Source organism: Eublepharis macularius, chromosome 14 (assembly GCF_028583425.1).
Source record: "Eublepharis macularius isolate TG4126 chromosome 14, MPM_Emac_v1.0, whole genome shotgun sequence".
NCBI lineage: Eukaryota > Metazoa > Chordata > Lepidosauria > Squamata > Eublepharidae > Eublepharis > Eublepharis macularius.
Window position 1 is genome coordinate 65,830,314 of NC_072803.1, and position 16,270 is coordinate 65,846,583.

At 46.5% G+C, this 16,270-nt stretch overlaps 1 protein-coding gene across 4 annotated transcripts in view; it reads right to left on the reverse strand.

The window, feature by feature from the left end:
• The window catches only part of BRD3 (bromodomain containing 3), a 93,396-nt gene that overhangs the window by 41,292 nt on the left and 35,834 nt on the right, over positions 1–16,270 (reverse strand). For all 4 annotated transcript variants that reach the window (XM_054997429.1, XM_054997428.1, XM_054997426.1 and 1 more), the window contains exons 5-6: positions 4,012–4,229; positions 2,308–2,679 (exon numbers count right to left, since the gene is read on the reverse strand). In XM_054997429.1, the coding sequence (XP_054853404.1) occupies positions 2,308–2,679; positions 4,012–4,229 (590 nt within the window). The remainder of the gene's footprint in view (positions 1–2,307; positions 2,680–4,011; positions 4,230–16,270) is intronic.

Genomic DNA, 16,270 nt, shown 5'->3' on the forward strand with positions numbered 1-16,270 from the left:
GTTTGCTATTAATATGTCTTATCAATCTAATGCTATATTGATTTGTTCCAGCATTTTCCACCACTGTATTGGATTTCTGCTTGTTTCCAAATTTCTGTTACACTTACCCTATTGCATTGTTTACTGACTGTCCCAGTCAATTATTGTATTGACTTATGCTGTGTAATCCACTTTGAGTCTCAGTGAAAAAGGTGGACTATAAAGAACGTAAATAACTATAAACGTAAATAACACCAAATAAACAGCAGCTCTTCCACCAGCCCCCTAGTCTGCAGGAGGAGGCAAGCAACACCCGGATGGGGATACTTTCTCTGGGGAACCACAGGCACCAGGTCAGGTGGGTTGTTCTCAGCCCAGATGCAGTAAAGTGGCTTTGGGTCAGCAACAAAAATAGCCAGCCAAGTGTAAGACAAGAAAGGTCCATCGGGGACTCTAGCTTGATTGGCAGCCAGGATCCACAGGACAAAATTAAGCAAGATGGGATTGCAGAATTCTATGCCAGAGTGCATTATAGTGAGAACTCTACATAGCAGCGAGAGTGGACCTATCTCTTAGATCCAGAGAGTGAGCTGCAAACTAGGGAGCCCCAAAAATAGCAAGGAAGCAAGGCCCTTGCAGTGCAGGTACAACAGGGGCCAGCCTAAAATAGGACAAAGACAACACGTGCAAAGTAGCCAAAGCCATGCCAATAACACTGAAAAGGGCTGCTTTTTCTACTGGAAAATTTTTCACATTTTTATTATTATTACTATTACTAAGCACCTTGACTGAAATACTACCAAAAAACCCCACCTCCTTTCTGTACTATCTTGAAAATATGATGTCTGCATAACTCATAGAAGATGTAAGACTGCCACAGTCTCCAAACTCAGGAGGGAAATGGTTTACCCAGGACAAAGGAAATGCTTCTTTATTCAACAACTGAACAGTGCAATTTACTGCCAGTGGAAGTAGTGGTGGCCATGAGCACAGATAGCTTTAAAAGAGGGTTCAACAGATTCATGGAGGAGAGGTCTGTCAGTGACTACTATCCATAGTGACTAAAGAGAACCTCCATATTCAGAAGCAGCAAGCCTCTGAATCCCAGTGCTAGCAGGTAAAATCAGGGGAAAGTCTCTATGACCTGTTTGTTTTGTTGGCCCTCCATGTTGGCTACTCTGTGGGACAAGATGCTGGGCCAGGTGGGCCTCTGATCTGATCCAGCAGGAATCTTCTTATGTTCACCTCACATTGTAAGGGGCAACTCTAGCCATAAGCAAGCAAGGTAACAGGAGGAAGGCAAGAGAAAAGAGCAAGAGTCCAGTAGCACCTGTAAGACCAACAAAATTTGTGGTAGGGTATGAGCTTTTGTGAGCCACAGCTCACTTCTTCAGATACAGGAGAAAGGCACTACATAAGGCTGTGGGACTTTCAAACTGGGGATGGTGTTGGTTGAAGACAAACTGGGCATTACACTAACCCAAAAGTCTTCAGCAACTCTCAAGAAGGCTTCATACTTAGAAAACGGCTGCAACTGATAAAGGGAGCCTATGAGTTCAGAGGCAATTTACCTCTGAATAAAAGATGCTGAAAAATGACAAGGCTTGTGAGATGGTATCTAGCTGGCCACTGTTAAGAGACCAAACACAGGCATTTCACTGTATTGTTAACATTTGAATATATATTAGAAATTATTCGAATTTCTAATATATATCACTTATTTTGCATTAATTTTTCTATTTCTAGATCAAAATATTATGTTGAGTACCATGACAGGCACTGCCCTGGATCTGGAAGACACATAAGGACTGTAACCTCCCCCACCCTAATCCCAGGACAAAGCTGAGACTCCCAGGGTGCTGGATGCCAACTTATACATGGGCACAGTGCAGTCAGGGGCCCAATCCTGTCAGAATCCTCCTGAGATAGGTGATCTGGGCAGCCAATCTCCCATCACTGCCTGCTTTGCAACCCTGTGTTCCCTCTGCCTGGCAAGAAGAGCTTCTAAGACTCATGCAGCTAACCCCAGGCCAGAGGGAGCTGTTGCTGACCAGTCCTCTGCTGCATCAGAGCACCCAGGGGGGTGCTGTCACTGCCCTCCCAGCAGGGTTGAGGCAACGCAAGCAGCCCCAAGAGTTCCACCTGATCCTGTGAAGCGGTTGTCTCCAGGGCGACTTCACAAGGTGGCCCTCAGGTACAGACTAAGCTGTGCTAGGGGCAGCCTGCCCATCTCTGCTCGATGGCCACTCAGTGGCCTCTCATTTGAGAAATCAAGCAGCACAGATCAGTGAGCTTTTTGGTGAGGGGAGGTGGAAAAGATGGACATACTTTCACAGTGCTGAGATCCATCGGGTGCTTGATAATGTCGTGGTAGTCATGCAGCTCCAAGGCCTCGGCGTCCACGGGTTTGTAGAAAGGCCAAGCGTAGGCGGCATGCTTCTTGGACAGCATCTCCTTCAGGATGCTGTCGCAGTACTTCAGGTGTTCCGAAAGCTTGCCTTTCTTGCCTGCGTGCTGGGGGACCTCCCCATCTTCCAGGTCTTTCTTTGGTGGTTTGATGGGCCGGCCCCCACTTTCCCGCCGAGCCACTACTTTTGCCTGCTTGGGGTCTGACAGTGGGGTGGGTGACTCACTCCGGCTGGCAGTGATGGCCGATGTGGTGGGTGTGGTCGTGTCTGCTTTCCGCTTCACTCCCTTCTTCTGAAATTCAAAAACAGCAAATACAGGTGGGAGGAATTTGGCAGTTTTCTCATCAAAGTGCTACTGGAGGTTGTTCTTAGGTGATAGCTGGGGCCTGTGTGAATTCCATACAAACAGAAATATGATAGGAGGAGGTGCAGAATCCAGCTTCCCAAGAATCTCATCTTTCAATTTTAATAAAAAGAAAAGCAACTTCTAGTTCATAAGATGGCAGATGGGTCAGGCAACCTCAAAAGCAAGAGCAGAGGCTGAACGAAATTTCTCGGTATCTGAAGCAGCTCCCCCACCCCCCACCCCCTCCGGACTACTAGAAGTAGATTAACTTAAACAAAATTATCTTTAAATACAGAAAAATGTGCCTAGTTTTACAAGACACAAAATTCAGATTATTCTGGTACAAAATGCTCATTCAGTTGGTCTATTTTAGGGCACACAGTCCTGGTCACAGCACTATCCTCATTCCCATTCAAAAATCCCTCACACATGGGGCAGGCTGGTTGCTGCAGCCACAATAAGCCCCATTCATGTGCAAGACCTCTAAAAGTGGGGAGGAGGAGGAGGAAGTCTGTGAGCTCTCATGGGCCGTGCTGCTGCTGCTGCTCCCTCTGCCCGGGGAATTCTTAAAGCACGAATGGGGTCTCTTTGTAAGCCACGCAAAGGAAGGCCTCAACTAAAGCCATGACTCAACAGGCCTTAGTTCCAGAATGTGCATCTTATACTAGAACCCAGGTGTGAAGCATCTGAAGTTGAGGATTCCTTTGAGCATGTACAAAGAAATGCTTATTGAGGACCCTTCAAGGGAATCCAGGCTCCAGCTGCCATCTTGTTATGGAACGCAGAGACCAGAGTTACAAAACAGACAGAAATCAACAGGGGAAGCACCTTCTGCCCTAGTTCTTAAAAGCTAAAATGAAAGCTGAGGTTCTAGAAAACCAAGGAAATCCAAGTTACAGAAGATCTATTGAGACAACAGAAGTAACACTCCTCCACAAAGTGCACAGAGGAGGGGTGTTTACAGCCGTGCTGCCCATCTCCGTGTATGGAACAAGAATGTCCACGTTGTAGCCATCATGTACAGGTGGGGCCATGTGTCCAGGTCACTCTACACGTATCTTCTCAAGAAACCAAAACCATGCTACATGTGTCCTGTTCGCGGTCTACCCTTCTCCAACTTGAGAGGACATAGCAGAAGTGTTTTAGAGGACAGACACACTAAAGGAAAACAGCTCACATCTGAGATGTATACAAGCCCCTTTGCTCCCCACACAATAAACCTCACTGAGTGCTCCACTCCCTGGAAGAGGTGATCCCAAACTCTGCAGGCTTGATTACCTTGACGATAGGTGGCGTTGGAGGAACTACTGGCATGATGGGTGCAGCAGGAGGTGGAGGGGGTGTGGCAGCAGGGGGGGCGGCGATGGGGGCGACGTTTGCAGTGATGGTTGGCACAGGCGTAGCAGCAATGACCGGCGTCTGCGAGACCGAGGGAGGGACGCTCTGGAAGGGGGCTGGCGGGGACACAGAAGACACAGCCGCTGCATGCTGCGCCCCTGTTTGAAGAGACAGACAGGTTAAACTCAACAGGTGCCAAACCCAAGTTCTTGCTTGGGATATACCAAGGTGCCCTTTCCTCCCCATTTCCTTTTGTTTTTCTATTAAGGCGTTTCACCATTTTCATTGCTGCTTGTTTTGTGTGCTGTTCATTACACCAACAATGCAAAAATAACATAAGAAACCTGCATAAACTTCATAGGGAAACCTGGCTGGTGGGGGGGGGGGGTGTGCACAAAAAGTTGTGAAAAGACAAGCTTGTGAGTTTGATTTGCACAAGAGGGAAGCAAAAATGAAGCAGGGATTTTTGAGTCAAATAGTGGGGCAGAGAAATCTGGAAGCATTCATGTATCTTGCTTTCCTTCTGAGAAAATTAAACCCAGATCCCATCCAAGCCTCACTCCTCTCCCTCCCTGCAAGGAAGATGTTCCAAACGGTCAAGCAGGCAGAAGCCCTGCACATTTCTGTACAGAAATCACTCGCCCAAAACCTTTTAAGCAGACCACATCCCCCACACCCAGGCTGGCTATCCATGGCCCCTTTTTTTTTTAAAGGAGACACCTGTAGCACTTCTTTACCAGTAGGCACGCCGCTACTGCCTAGCCCAGTTTAGGAAGAAAGGTGTAGGAGGCAGGGCTGTCTACACGGAGCACGGATCGTCTCGTCCCTTGACTGCTCTCCCTGTTTGCTGCTACCCCAGGCTACCTGACCTCAACCTCTACACTCTTCCCTTCCTATTATTGTTTTGCAACTTTTAAACATTTTATTTCCATGATCACTGAAACAGTGATTTGCCCAGGACAACTGTTTTACTTTAAAATTTATTGGAGATGGGAGGAATTTGAACTTGCATCCAAACTCAATACTTTCGACTATATCACACAAGTTTCTTGCCTAAAAGGTACAAAGAAGGTTATCATAAATGACCAACTCAGCAACAAGCCCTCTGTATGCCTTTCTGAAAGAGCTGCATATATTTCTGTTCCTAAGAGGCACTAAAAACACGAGGAGCTCTCCAGTGGATCAGACTGCAGACCAATTTAAGCACCCAGTAGCCAAACAGTTGCCCCGGAAGACTCACAAGCAAAGGCATAAAGCCATTATCTGATGCCCCTAGCAAATGCATTCAGAGGAAGACTGCCTTTGATTGTGGAGGTTCCATTGAGCCATCACAGCTAACAGTCATGGAAGGACCCATCCTTTGTGAATGTGTCTAATGCCCATCTAAGTGACAGTAACCAAGAGCAGATGTCCACATCTCTGTCCCATTTAGAGTTCTATGCCTCTCCTCTCCTGGGGATTTGATCAATACTGATTCCATCAAATTTGCACACTTTGATAGAGTAGAACTGCCATAGAGGGAATTGTTCACCCCTCCCCTTTGTCCTTTAACCCATTTTTTCCTAAGTGTCAGAGACTGTGGACACTGGGGGGGGGCGGAATTATGTCATACAGTAATAAACTTCTGTGATCTCACAATGTAACGACCATGGCACATGAGCACCCTTGGCTTCCCTAAATGTGAAGTTGTGGGCGGGGGGACATCATTCAATTCCAAAATCCAATCTAACTGCATTTTGCCAGTTTGGTCTGGTGGTTAAGAGTGATGAGACTCTAATCTGGAGAACTGGCTTTAATTCCCCACTCCACTGCTTGAAGCCAGCTGGGTGACTTTAGGCCAGTCACAACTCTTCCAGAGCTCTCTCAGCCCCACTCACCTCACAGGGTGATTGTTGTGGGGATAATAATAACATACTTTGTAAATTGCTCTGAGTGGGTGTTAAGTTGTCCTGAAGGGCAGTGTATAAATCAGTTGTTGTTATTATTAATATCATCATCAAATCATCCCTACTCACTACCAGTTGTGGCACTGAATCTGTTAACTGTGCACTGCATAAAGAGGAGGCTTCGTTGTCTGTCCTGAATCAACTTCATTGGGTGTTCTTGCATTCTAGTATTCTGGGGAGAGGGAGAAAAACTTCTTCTTATACATTTTCTCCCTAAGCACAATTTTATTAGCTTCTACCTGCAGTAGCATAGTGGTTATGTGGTCAGGTTGCAAATCAGCACTCTGCTGGTTCGAATCCCACTATTGCCATGAGCTCAGCAGGTGGCCTTGCGTCAGCCCCTCCTCTCAGCCCCAGCTCTACAGCTGTATTGTGAGGATAATAACACTGACTTTGTTCACTGCTCTGAGTGGGGCAGTAAACTGTCTAGAAGAGCAGTATATAAGTGCAGGTGTTGTTGTTGTTGTTGTTGTTGTCATCCTTGTGGCATCTTTCTTCTAGACAGAAAACCCCCCACACATGCTAGCCTCTCCTCTAATGTTATATGTGTGTATTACTAAGTTTCTTTAATCACGGCAAGGGGTGCATGGATTCCTAAATAAAGCAGTACTGGATGCAAAATATATCAGTGTGACTCTTAGCTTTTATTTGCTTTATTTATTAAATCAAATTTCTTATCAATTTTAAAAAAGTGATTGTTTCATTTGCAATCAGCTGAGAGAACCAAAATAAATCTACAAGAAAGAGTTGGTTGAAGAGGTAACGGTGGTGGGAACCTTAGGGAGAAGTGATCACGTCCTCATATAAGTGTACCAAAGGAGTTTGTAGCCAAATGTGCATGTTAGATTTTAGTAGGACAAAGTGTAATAAATTTAGAGATATGATGAGAGTAATTCCATGGACAAGAATACTGGAAGGGAAAGAAGTGAGTAAAGGGTGGGCTCTCCTAAAAGAACAGCTCTTGCAGGCTCAAGCTATCACCATTCCAGCAGGACAGAAATGCAGGAGAGGATCTAAAAGGCCAATGTGGATGAACAGAGAGCTCTGTGATGAGCTAAGGAGGGAAAAGGAGATGTTCAAGCAATGGAGGGAAGGAAATGCATCCAAAAAAGAGTATCAAGGGGTAGCTAGGCACCATAAGGCAGCCATCAGAGATGCCAAAGCTCAGAATGAGCAGAGTCTGGACAGGGGGGCTTGCCACAACAAAAAGATATTCTTCAGATATGTGAGGAGCAGATGTGAGGAGATTTGTGAGGGTGATAAATGGAGAAACTCTGAAGGCAGAAAGGCTCAGTGCCTACTTTGCCTCAGTTTTCTCACTGAAGGAGGAAACTCAGGCCCACCTAGAAATAGTAGCCAAGGCATGGCTTTGGGGCTGCTGGTTGATATGGGCAGAGAAGTTGTGGAGAAGCACCTTGCTGTACTGGATGTGTACAAATCCCCTGAGCCACATGTGGCGTACCCAAGAGTGCTTAAAGAACTTTCAAAAGAGTTTGCAGACCCTTTGTCAATCATCTTCCAGGCCTCTTGGAGGACAGGTGATGTGCCGGAAGACTAGAGGAGGGCAAATGTCCTCCCATATCTTAAAAGGGAAAAGGATAATTCCGGGAACTACAGACTAGTCAGCCTGACCTCTGTCCCACGAAAGATACTGGACCAGATATTAGAGCCATCAATCTGCAAGCATTTGATGGACAACATAGGGATATGGGGAAGTCAGCATGGATTTGTCCCCAACAGGTCCTCCCAGACCAATCTAATCTCCTTCAGTGATCAAGTGACTGGCTTACTGGATCACAGGAATGCTGTAGATTTCAATAAAGTTTTTGACAAGGTTCCTCATGAAATGAATAAACTGGAAGATGGTGGAATAGATTCTAGGATGGTTAGATGGATAAGGAACTGGCAGTAGTTGTCAATGGCATCATATCTGATTGGAGAAAGGTGTCCAATGGAGTGCCACAGGGCTGGATTCTGGGCCCAGTACTCTTCAATATTTTTATAAATGATCTAGATGAGGGTATGAAGGGATTACTAATTAAATTTGCAAATGACATCAAATTGGGAGAAGTAGCAAACACAGCTGAAGACAGAGATAGAATTCAATGAGATCTGAACACGCTGGGAAAGTGGGAAGATTTGAATAAAATGTGATTTAACATGGATAAGTGCTGGGTTCTGCACCTGGATAGCAAAAATGCAAAGCATGCATACTGGATGAGGGATATACATCTGGGTAGCAATCTGTGTGAAGATGATCTTGGGATATGGGTGGATGGGAAGCTAAATATGAGCAGTCAGTGTGATGCAGCAGCAAAAAAGTCAAATGTAATCTTGGGGCTTATTAACAAAAGCATAACATCCAAATCATAGGATGTCATTATCCTACCATATACCCACCTGGAGTATTGTGTGCAATTCAAGGCCTCATTTTAAAAAGGATATGGACAAACTGGAACAGGTGCAAAGGAGAGCAACCAAGATGATCAGGGGCCCGGAGACCAAGCCCTACAAGGAAAGATTGAGGGTCTTGGGAATGTTCCCTTTGGAGAAGAAGACAATGAGGGGGCACATGACTTCTCTCTTCAAGTATTTAAAAGGCTGTCACTTAGAGGAGGGAAGGAAGTCATTCCTGTTGGCAACTTAGGGTAAGACTCGAGACAATGGATTTAAACTATAGGGGAGAAGGTACCGGCTGAATGTTAGGAAAAACTTCACATTCAAAGTAATTCAGCAGTGGAACTGTCTGCCTAGGAATGTGGTGGGTTCCCCCTCACTGGCAGTCTTCAAAGAGCCACTGGACAAATTCTTGTTGGGGATGCTTTCAGCTGTTCCTGCATCGGGCAGGGGGTTGGACTAAGTGGTCTATAAAACCCCTCCCAACTCTAGGATTCTATGAACTTCTATACAGCATTACAACCAGAAATCCAAGTCAGCAGCAAACCAAAGCCAGATCTCATTCAATATTAAATGCTGGAGTTAATCCTCTTCCAACCCTTTAACAACAACACTCATATCTCAGGTTCTGTGCAACTCAGCAGGCAACCAGCTCTGTAGTCCGGAGGCCACAGGGAAAAGCAGCCACCAGCCCAATGTTAGTGAGACCACTAAGCAATTGTCTTCTGAGAATCCTCATGAGCAGGAGGGAAAACAGAGTTGCACCTACCTGTAGCTGTTGTTCATTGAGGTTTTCTGTGCAGCCCCACACAGGACTGCACATGTGCAAGCCCGCCACCCGGAGGCTTTTTTGTAGCTTTTTATCCACTAGAGGGCACTCGCTGCCTCCCAGAGCACAGGCATAGCTGTTTTGCTGCCCAAACAACTCTCTGCTGGGAGGCGCAGTGCCCTCTACCCTCAGTGCCTTGTTTGCTGCCATACTCTCCAGGCAAATAGTGAAGAGCATCCAGTGGGGAAGGAGGGAGGGACGTGTGCCTGCACAGAAGACCTCAATGAGCAACAGTTACAGATAGGTGCAGTCCTGTTTTCTTCCTCGGTCTTCTGTGCAGTACCACATGGGAGTTTAATAAGCCACTGACCAGGGGGGCAATGTGGGCTCTTCACTGGAAAACAGACTGCAGCACCGCTAAGCCCACTGCTGCTTCCCTCCTGTTGATGCTGTGTAGGGCATAATGTCTGATAAATGTTATCAGCTGATGACCAGATTGCTGCCTTGCATATTTCTTGTAGTGATACTCCTCTCAAAAGCGCTGCTGAGGATATCTGTGACCTGGTGGAGTAGGTGTGAATCTCCAAAGGGCAAGGTAAGTTAGCCTGTCTGTAACCTATCTCAATAGCCTGTACTACCCATCTCACGATTGTCTGTGACGTAACCCTTTTCCCTTTGTTTGGGCCCAAGTGGCATACAAAGAAGTGACCATCTGATCTAAAACACTTAATACGGTCCAGATAGAAAAGGATTGTCCTCCTCACATCTCATTTATGGACTGCCCTCTCTGCTTCACTTGTCTGGTTAGGGAAGAAAACAGTACGATTGTCCGGGGTCTGGGTCCCAGCCCCCAGACTTGCCAGGAGGGAGCAGTGGGAGGCAACCGGGAGGCAGTGGCCCTACCACCCCAGCCAGCAACCAGGTCCAGAACCTGCCCACTCCAGGGGGAAGGGGCGAAAGGCCAAAGCCTCAGAGGGCTGGAGGGAGCAGGGGGAGACCAGCCAGTCCCACCCTCCAGGGGGAAGAGAGGGGGCTAAGCAGGACAGAGGAAAAGGGCCAAGGCAGGGGGCATAGGGGCCCAGCAGCAGCCCAAACAGAGCTCTTACCTGGCAGGGAGGAGAAGCAGCCACTACAGCCCAGAGCCACACCCCGGCTAGAGGACAGCAGACTGGCTCAGGAGTTGCTAGGAGCCAAGCCCCACCCCCCCAGGTGGAGCTGCCACAGGCATTCTGGGGGAAGAGATGGGCAGCCCCACCCAGCACCAATGAGCAGGCAGCCCAGAGGCTGGCCAGGGCAATTCCTTGCGAGCAGGGCCAGGCAAGCTCAGCAGCGCAGAAGCTGGCTGGGGCAGCTCCTCGTGAGCAAGGCCAAGGAGACCTCAGCTGGGGATGGCTCGCATTCAACCCCGCCCTGCCAGCAAGGCAAGGAAGCCAAGAAGGGATTAGTGGTAGGAGGGAAACACCTGAGGGAAGGCACAGCTGGGCCAAGTCAGGAGAGGGAACAAGCCTAGAAGGAGGGCGGGGCGGGGCAAGGAAACCCTATATAAGGTGGCTAGGAAGAGCTCTGAGGTGGTGGGTGTGAGTAAGGAGTGATGGTGTGGAAGCAGAGCAGTGCAAGAGCAAAGGCAAGGAGGCGAGTGGATGAGGAGGAGGAGGAGGAGGAGGAGGAGGAGGAGGAGGAGGAGGAGGAGGAGGAGGAGGAGGAGGAGGAGGAGATGGCAGAGGCCAAAGAGGGTAAGTGGCACAGGTTGAGCAGGCCAGCGAGTGGACTGAGAGGGAGTCCGGGTGATGTATACCGCCCCTCCTTCCACAGAGCAGGGTCCTGCAGCATCCCTGGCCCCCCCTGTGATGTCAGGAGCAGACCGCCCAGCGCCCCGCCCAGCGGCGGCCGCTGCAAGCCCTGACAACGATTACATCCTGTGACGTGGAATTTTGAAGTTACTTTGGGTAGAAATTCTAGGCTCAGCCTCATAACTACTTTTTCAGGATGGATCTTTAGAAATGGTGAATCTATGCGTAGAGCTGCCAACTCATTAATTCTTCTGGCTGAAGTTACTGCCTCCAGGAGAGCCACTTCCGTCAATAGCACCCTTATGTGACAACTTGCCAAGGGCTCAAACAGTGTGGCTATCGTGGCCAGCAGTAGCTTTAACAACCATCGCAGAACTATTCTTACAGCTGAAGGGAACATGTTCTGTAAACCCTTGAGAAACAACTTCGAGATGTAATGGGAAAACACCGTCTTGCCGTCCACTGGAGTGTAGAAGGCTGAGATAGCAGCCAAATACTCTTCTATCGACAACTTAGAAAAGCCCTCCTTTCTGAGATTCAATAGATACTCAAGAATTTGAGCCAAAGGGCAATCATAGGCATTAAGGCCCTTGTCTCCAACCCATTTCACAATTTTTTCCCATTAGAGAGCATAAGACTTCCTGGCGGATAGTCTTTTAGAATTCAAAATGACTTCTGCCACTCCTGAAGACAGATCTTCAACTATGCCACTAACCAGGCAGTCAGTTGGAGTCTGTTTGCATTGTGATGTTGAACCTCCCAGTGGGACAATACATCTGCTTCCTGGGGCAGTTGATGAATTCTGTGGTTGGCCATTTGATATAGCTGGTGAAAACAAGGCTGATCGGGCCAGAAGGGGGTGACCAAAACGGCTTTTGTTCCCTCTGCTGGCATCTAGCTTATCACTCTGGCTATTAATGGTATCGGGGGAAATACATAAAATAAGTGACCCAACCAAGCAATTTGAAACGCATCTCCAAGAGAGTCTGGGTGTAATTCATTCGCTGAGCAGAACAGAGGTGCCTTCTGGTTGACCCTTGTGGCAAAAGGGTCTATGTCTGAAATACTGGGTGTATATATGCATCATTTATTTCTCATTCGCGTGTGTCGCTGCCCATTCTGCTCAGTCTGACCATGATTACATTGTCGGCACCCAGAACGTATAAAGCCTGCATAAACATCCCGTGGTTGATGGCTCATTCCCATGTTTTTGTACCTTCTAGACACAGATCTGGATGCTGTTCCTCCCTGTTTGTTCAGGTAGAACATCGCTGAACAGTTGTCGGTGAGAATCTGTATGTTCTTGTCCCTTATCATATCTGAGAAACAGATAAGTGCATAACAAATTGCACATTAATATGCAAACCTAGTTCATCTCTTCTCCGTATCACATGGGTGTAAGAGTCCCCACAATGAACTCCCCAGCCTGACGAAGAGGCATCTGTGGTGATAGTAACCTCAAACAGTAAAACCAAACTGAACTCCCTTCAGTAAATGACTATCTGTGAGCCACCATTCTAGAGATCTAAGTATTATTCTGGGTATATTATACTTCCTCTCCTGAGAGTGCAGTTCCGGATGATGTTTCGATAGGAACTATAGTTGCAACTCTCTCATACGTAGTTTCACTAGAGGACCTACTAACATAATAGCTGCCATTAGGCCCAATAACGTCTGTATTCTCAGTGCTGATTGGAATCTACAGTTTTTGAAAGATGTAACTAACGCTTTTTAACTTCTGTGCCCTTTCCCTTGGTAGGAATGCCTTATTAACAGATGCATCTAGAATGGCACCAATAAATTGTACCCTCCTTCCCAGTACCAGATTGGATTCCTTAAAATTTATTATTAGACCCAAGTCTAGGCATGTTTTTATAATCAAGTTCACATATTCTTGTGATGCTCCCTCTGACTGAGCTGAAATCAGTCAGTCATCGAGGTAAGAGTAAATGGAGCAGCGTGGATTACTATGGCCATGCACTTGGTAAAGATTCTAGGAGCTGTAGCTAGACCAAAGGGGAGGACTCGGTACTGATAAGTACTCCCATTGAATGTAAATTTCAGATATTTCCTGCAGGAAGGGTATACAGATGTGTAACAGTACGAGTCTTTCAAATCCAAAACTGCAAACCAAGAGTTTGAAGGTAACAGAGTACCATCTCCAGAGTAAACATTTTAAATTTTCAAATCTTCACATTGAATCATCTCAAATCTAGAATCTGCCTAAATCCACCATCCTTCTTTTGTACGAGAAAAAAATTAGAGTAAAGGCTTAGGTGGGATTTGGCATCAGGCACCCTCTACACAGCTCCTTTGTCTGTAAGAGCCTTCGACTCATATCTCAATTCCCTTGAGAGACCCTTTGAAAACCTAGCAGGCAAACTAAAGACATGGCAAACAGTTAAATTCAACTTTATAACCTTCTCTGATTATATTCAACACTCATTTGTAATGAGGCACCAGGCTGAGTAAAATGAACTGAGCCTCTCTTCAAACAGGGATTCCTGATCCCATGATAGTCAGAACTGCTTGGAGCTTTGACCTTGCTTCTTATTATGAGGAATATTAGCCCTTTGTCTGCCTCTGTGTGTCTGTCTTCTCCTCTGGAAACTGGTATGGGTTGGTACCTATAGGACTGGTTCCTATAGTACTATTGGTGGTGAAATTGGAGTCTATTGGACCCTTGTTGACCTGATGATAAGATTCTGTATGATCAAGCCGTCTGCCTGTCTTTTCTTTTTAGTGATAGGTAATTGTCTGTTTTCTCAGAGAAGAGCAAGCATCCTTCAAACGGGAGGTCTTCTACCCTACTGTGGGTCTCCACAGGCAATGCTGTTGATCTGAGCCAAGCACGTCTCTTCAACAGCAGCGTTCTGGTGGCAGCATCAGCTATGTTCCTCCCTGCATTGATCTGTTGTTTCGACAGTGTCTCCTCATGTACCACCTTGATTAAGATTTTCTGTTCTTCAGGTCATTGAAGGCAGCAGCTTTGTTCCACAGAAAAATATGGCATGTTCCCATTATGGCCAAGTAATTTGCTATGTTGATGTTAAGTGCTGCAGACAAGTAGATTTTTCATCCAATGCCATCCAATTTCTCTCCCTCCATGTTTGCTGGTGTTTAGTGTGGACCCCGTCTCTGTTGTGTTTGCATTTCCTCCGTCACAAGGGAGGAAGGAGGAGGGTGCGTGAAAAGAACTGGGCATGCATTATCCTTGGTCTTGTACAGGCCATCTGCCTTCTTGGACACTGGAAGGTTGGATGCTGGTTTCTCACAGAGAGAATCTGTAAGGTCAACAAAACCTTCTATTATGGGGAATGTATTAAGGCTACATTTGCTGGGTTCCCCGAGTAAAGGTGCTGCAAAATTTTATCCTTTGGTCTTGGTTCTGTAGATGAGATGTCTATATCAAGTGCTCTCGCCATCCTGAGTAATTGTTCAGAATACAGTGTAAAGTCATCCATTGGGAAGGCTGAACCTGCATCACTAGTTGCCTCATCTGGGGATGGGTCTGATGGGATGCTGGGGCTCCCTTCACGACAGTAGGAATCTGGTTTTGAATCCGATAAATGGTAAACCATGGCCAGACTTGGAATAGCACGCTGTCGCCGTTGGAATCTGTCAGAGGTCTCTGTAATGGAGGCAACTGAATCCGTTTCGTAGGGCTCCCCCGTATTGATTCCATAGTCCACGGGCATCTCCTGGTGGAATCACTGAAAACACCAGTGAGTGCAGCATGGTTTGTGCTGATCATGTAATGTCTGGCTCTGATATGTGCCGGGTCCTCCGGTAATTTCTCCCTCTTCTTCTGAAGAGTAAGCCGAATGAGACCTTGATTGCATTGAAAGTGTCTGTGGGGGCTCTATTATCTCCACATCTGACATAGGCCTCTTTCTGGTTGCCTGCTTAGAGGTATCTTACTTTTTAGATGAGTGCTTAATCTTGGAGTGTGATTTCTTGTAAGGAGATTCAGCTTCCGCTCCCTCAACATAGGGGTTCGGATCCAAGCTAGTATCTGATAGAGGTGCAACATCCCCGGTGCCATAGTTGACTCTCTCAACTTTGATCATCGGACTGGGGAGGAATGAGTTGGATCTGAGCATGATGGCGATCTCGGTGTTGAGTGGAGTTGCCTGCTCCGAGCTGGGTCTGATACACTCAACAACTTATGAGTCGAAGAAAGTTGTCGGGTCCGAGATCTTACCGACTCCAACAGTCTTGGATCCCTGGGCATTGGAATGGGTGGAGCAGTCAGTTATGAGTGCGCCACTAGCTCCGCAACTGCATATGATTTGCGGCCATAGTAGCAAGGCTATTGGCAGCTGATAGGGCTCGTTCCCATATGGAAGCCTTGAGCCAGGAAGCATTCTCTGCTCAGGCTTTCAGAGTAAAACCCTGGAAATGCTTGCACGCATTAACGTTATGCCTTTCGCCAAGGCAAATAAAGCAAAGAGAATGCCCGTCGGTTTTTGTCATTTTTAGGTGGCACTGGGTGCACCATTTAAAGAGTGCCTTCTCGGCCATACCGACTCACTGTTCTTGCTGTTTCCAAGAGAAAGAAGAAGGAAAAGAATTACCATTGAAGGAACAGAAGAACAAACACTACAGAACCTCTTCTATCGGTGGTGAAAGAGGAACTGAGGATAGAGAGTGTCATGCCTCCCAGTAGAGAGCTGTTCGGGCAAGAAAAACAGCTGCGCCTGTACTCTGGGAGGCAGCAAGCACCCTCTTGTGGATAAAAAGCTACAAAAAACCTCCAATTGGCACATGTGGACTGCACAGGAAACCAACAATGAACATGGAAGAGAAGGGTCAAGCATCTCTGGCTGCTGTCATTAAGGACGCCCAAATCTGGATCATAGGCAAACTGGCAATGTAATTTCTGGGGCATAGGCACAATAATCTTTTTACCTCTATCCCTGGCACAAGGCCTGGTTGCATGTCTATGATTTAATTCATAGGTATTCAATGTTAATCATATATATTCTTACTTAATTTCATAACCTCTCTAAGGTTCAGCAGCTAGTCAGGATAAATACAGGACTGCCTTTAAAACTGTTAGTTCATTAGTGCAGCAGAAGAAATAGTAATTTATTATTAATTTTTAATTGCAAAAAGTGCCCAGTTTAGCCTTAGAATTTTGCTTTGAGAACTGAATGAGTGTTATCACAATGTATTCCAAGTGTATCTGTTGCTTATCTTTATCATTATTTGTGGGACCAATCACTTTATTTAGAGAACAATCACGTGTTAAAGACAAAAATATTTATCTGTTTCTAACTGTCACCTTTTCTATT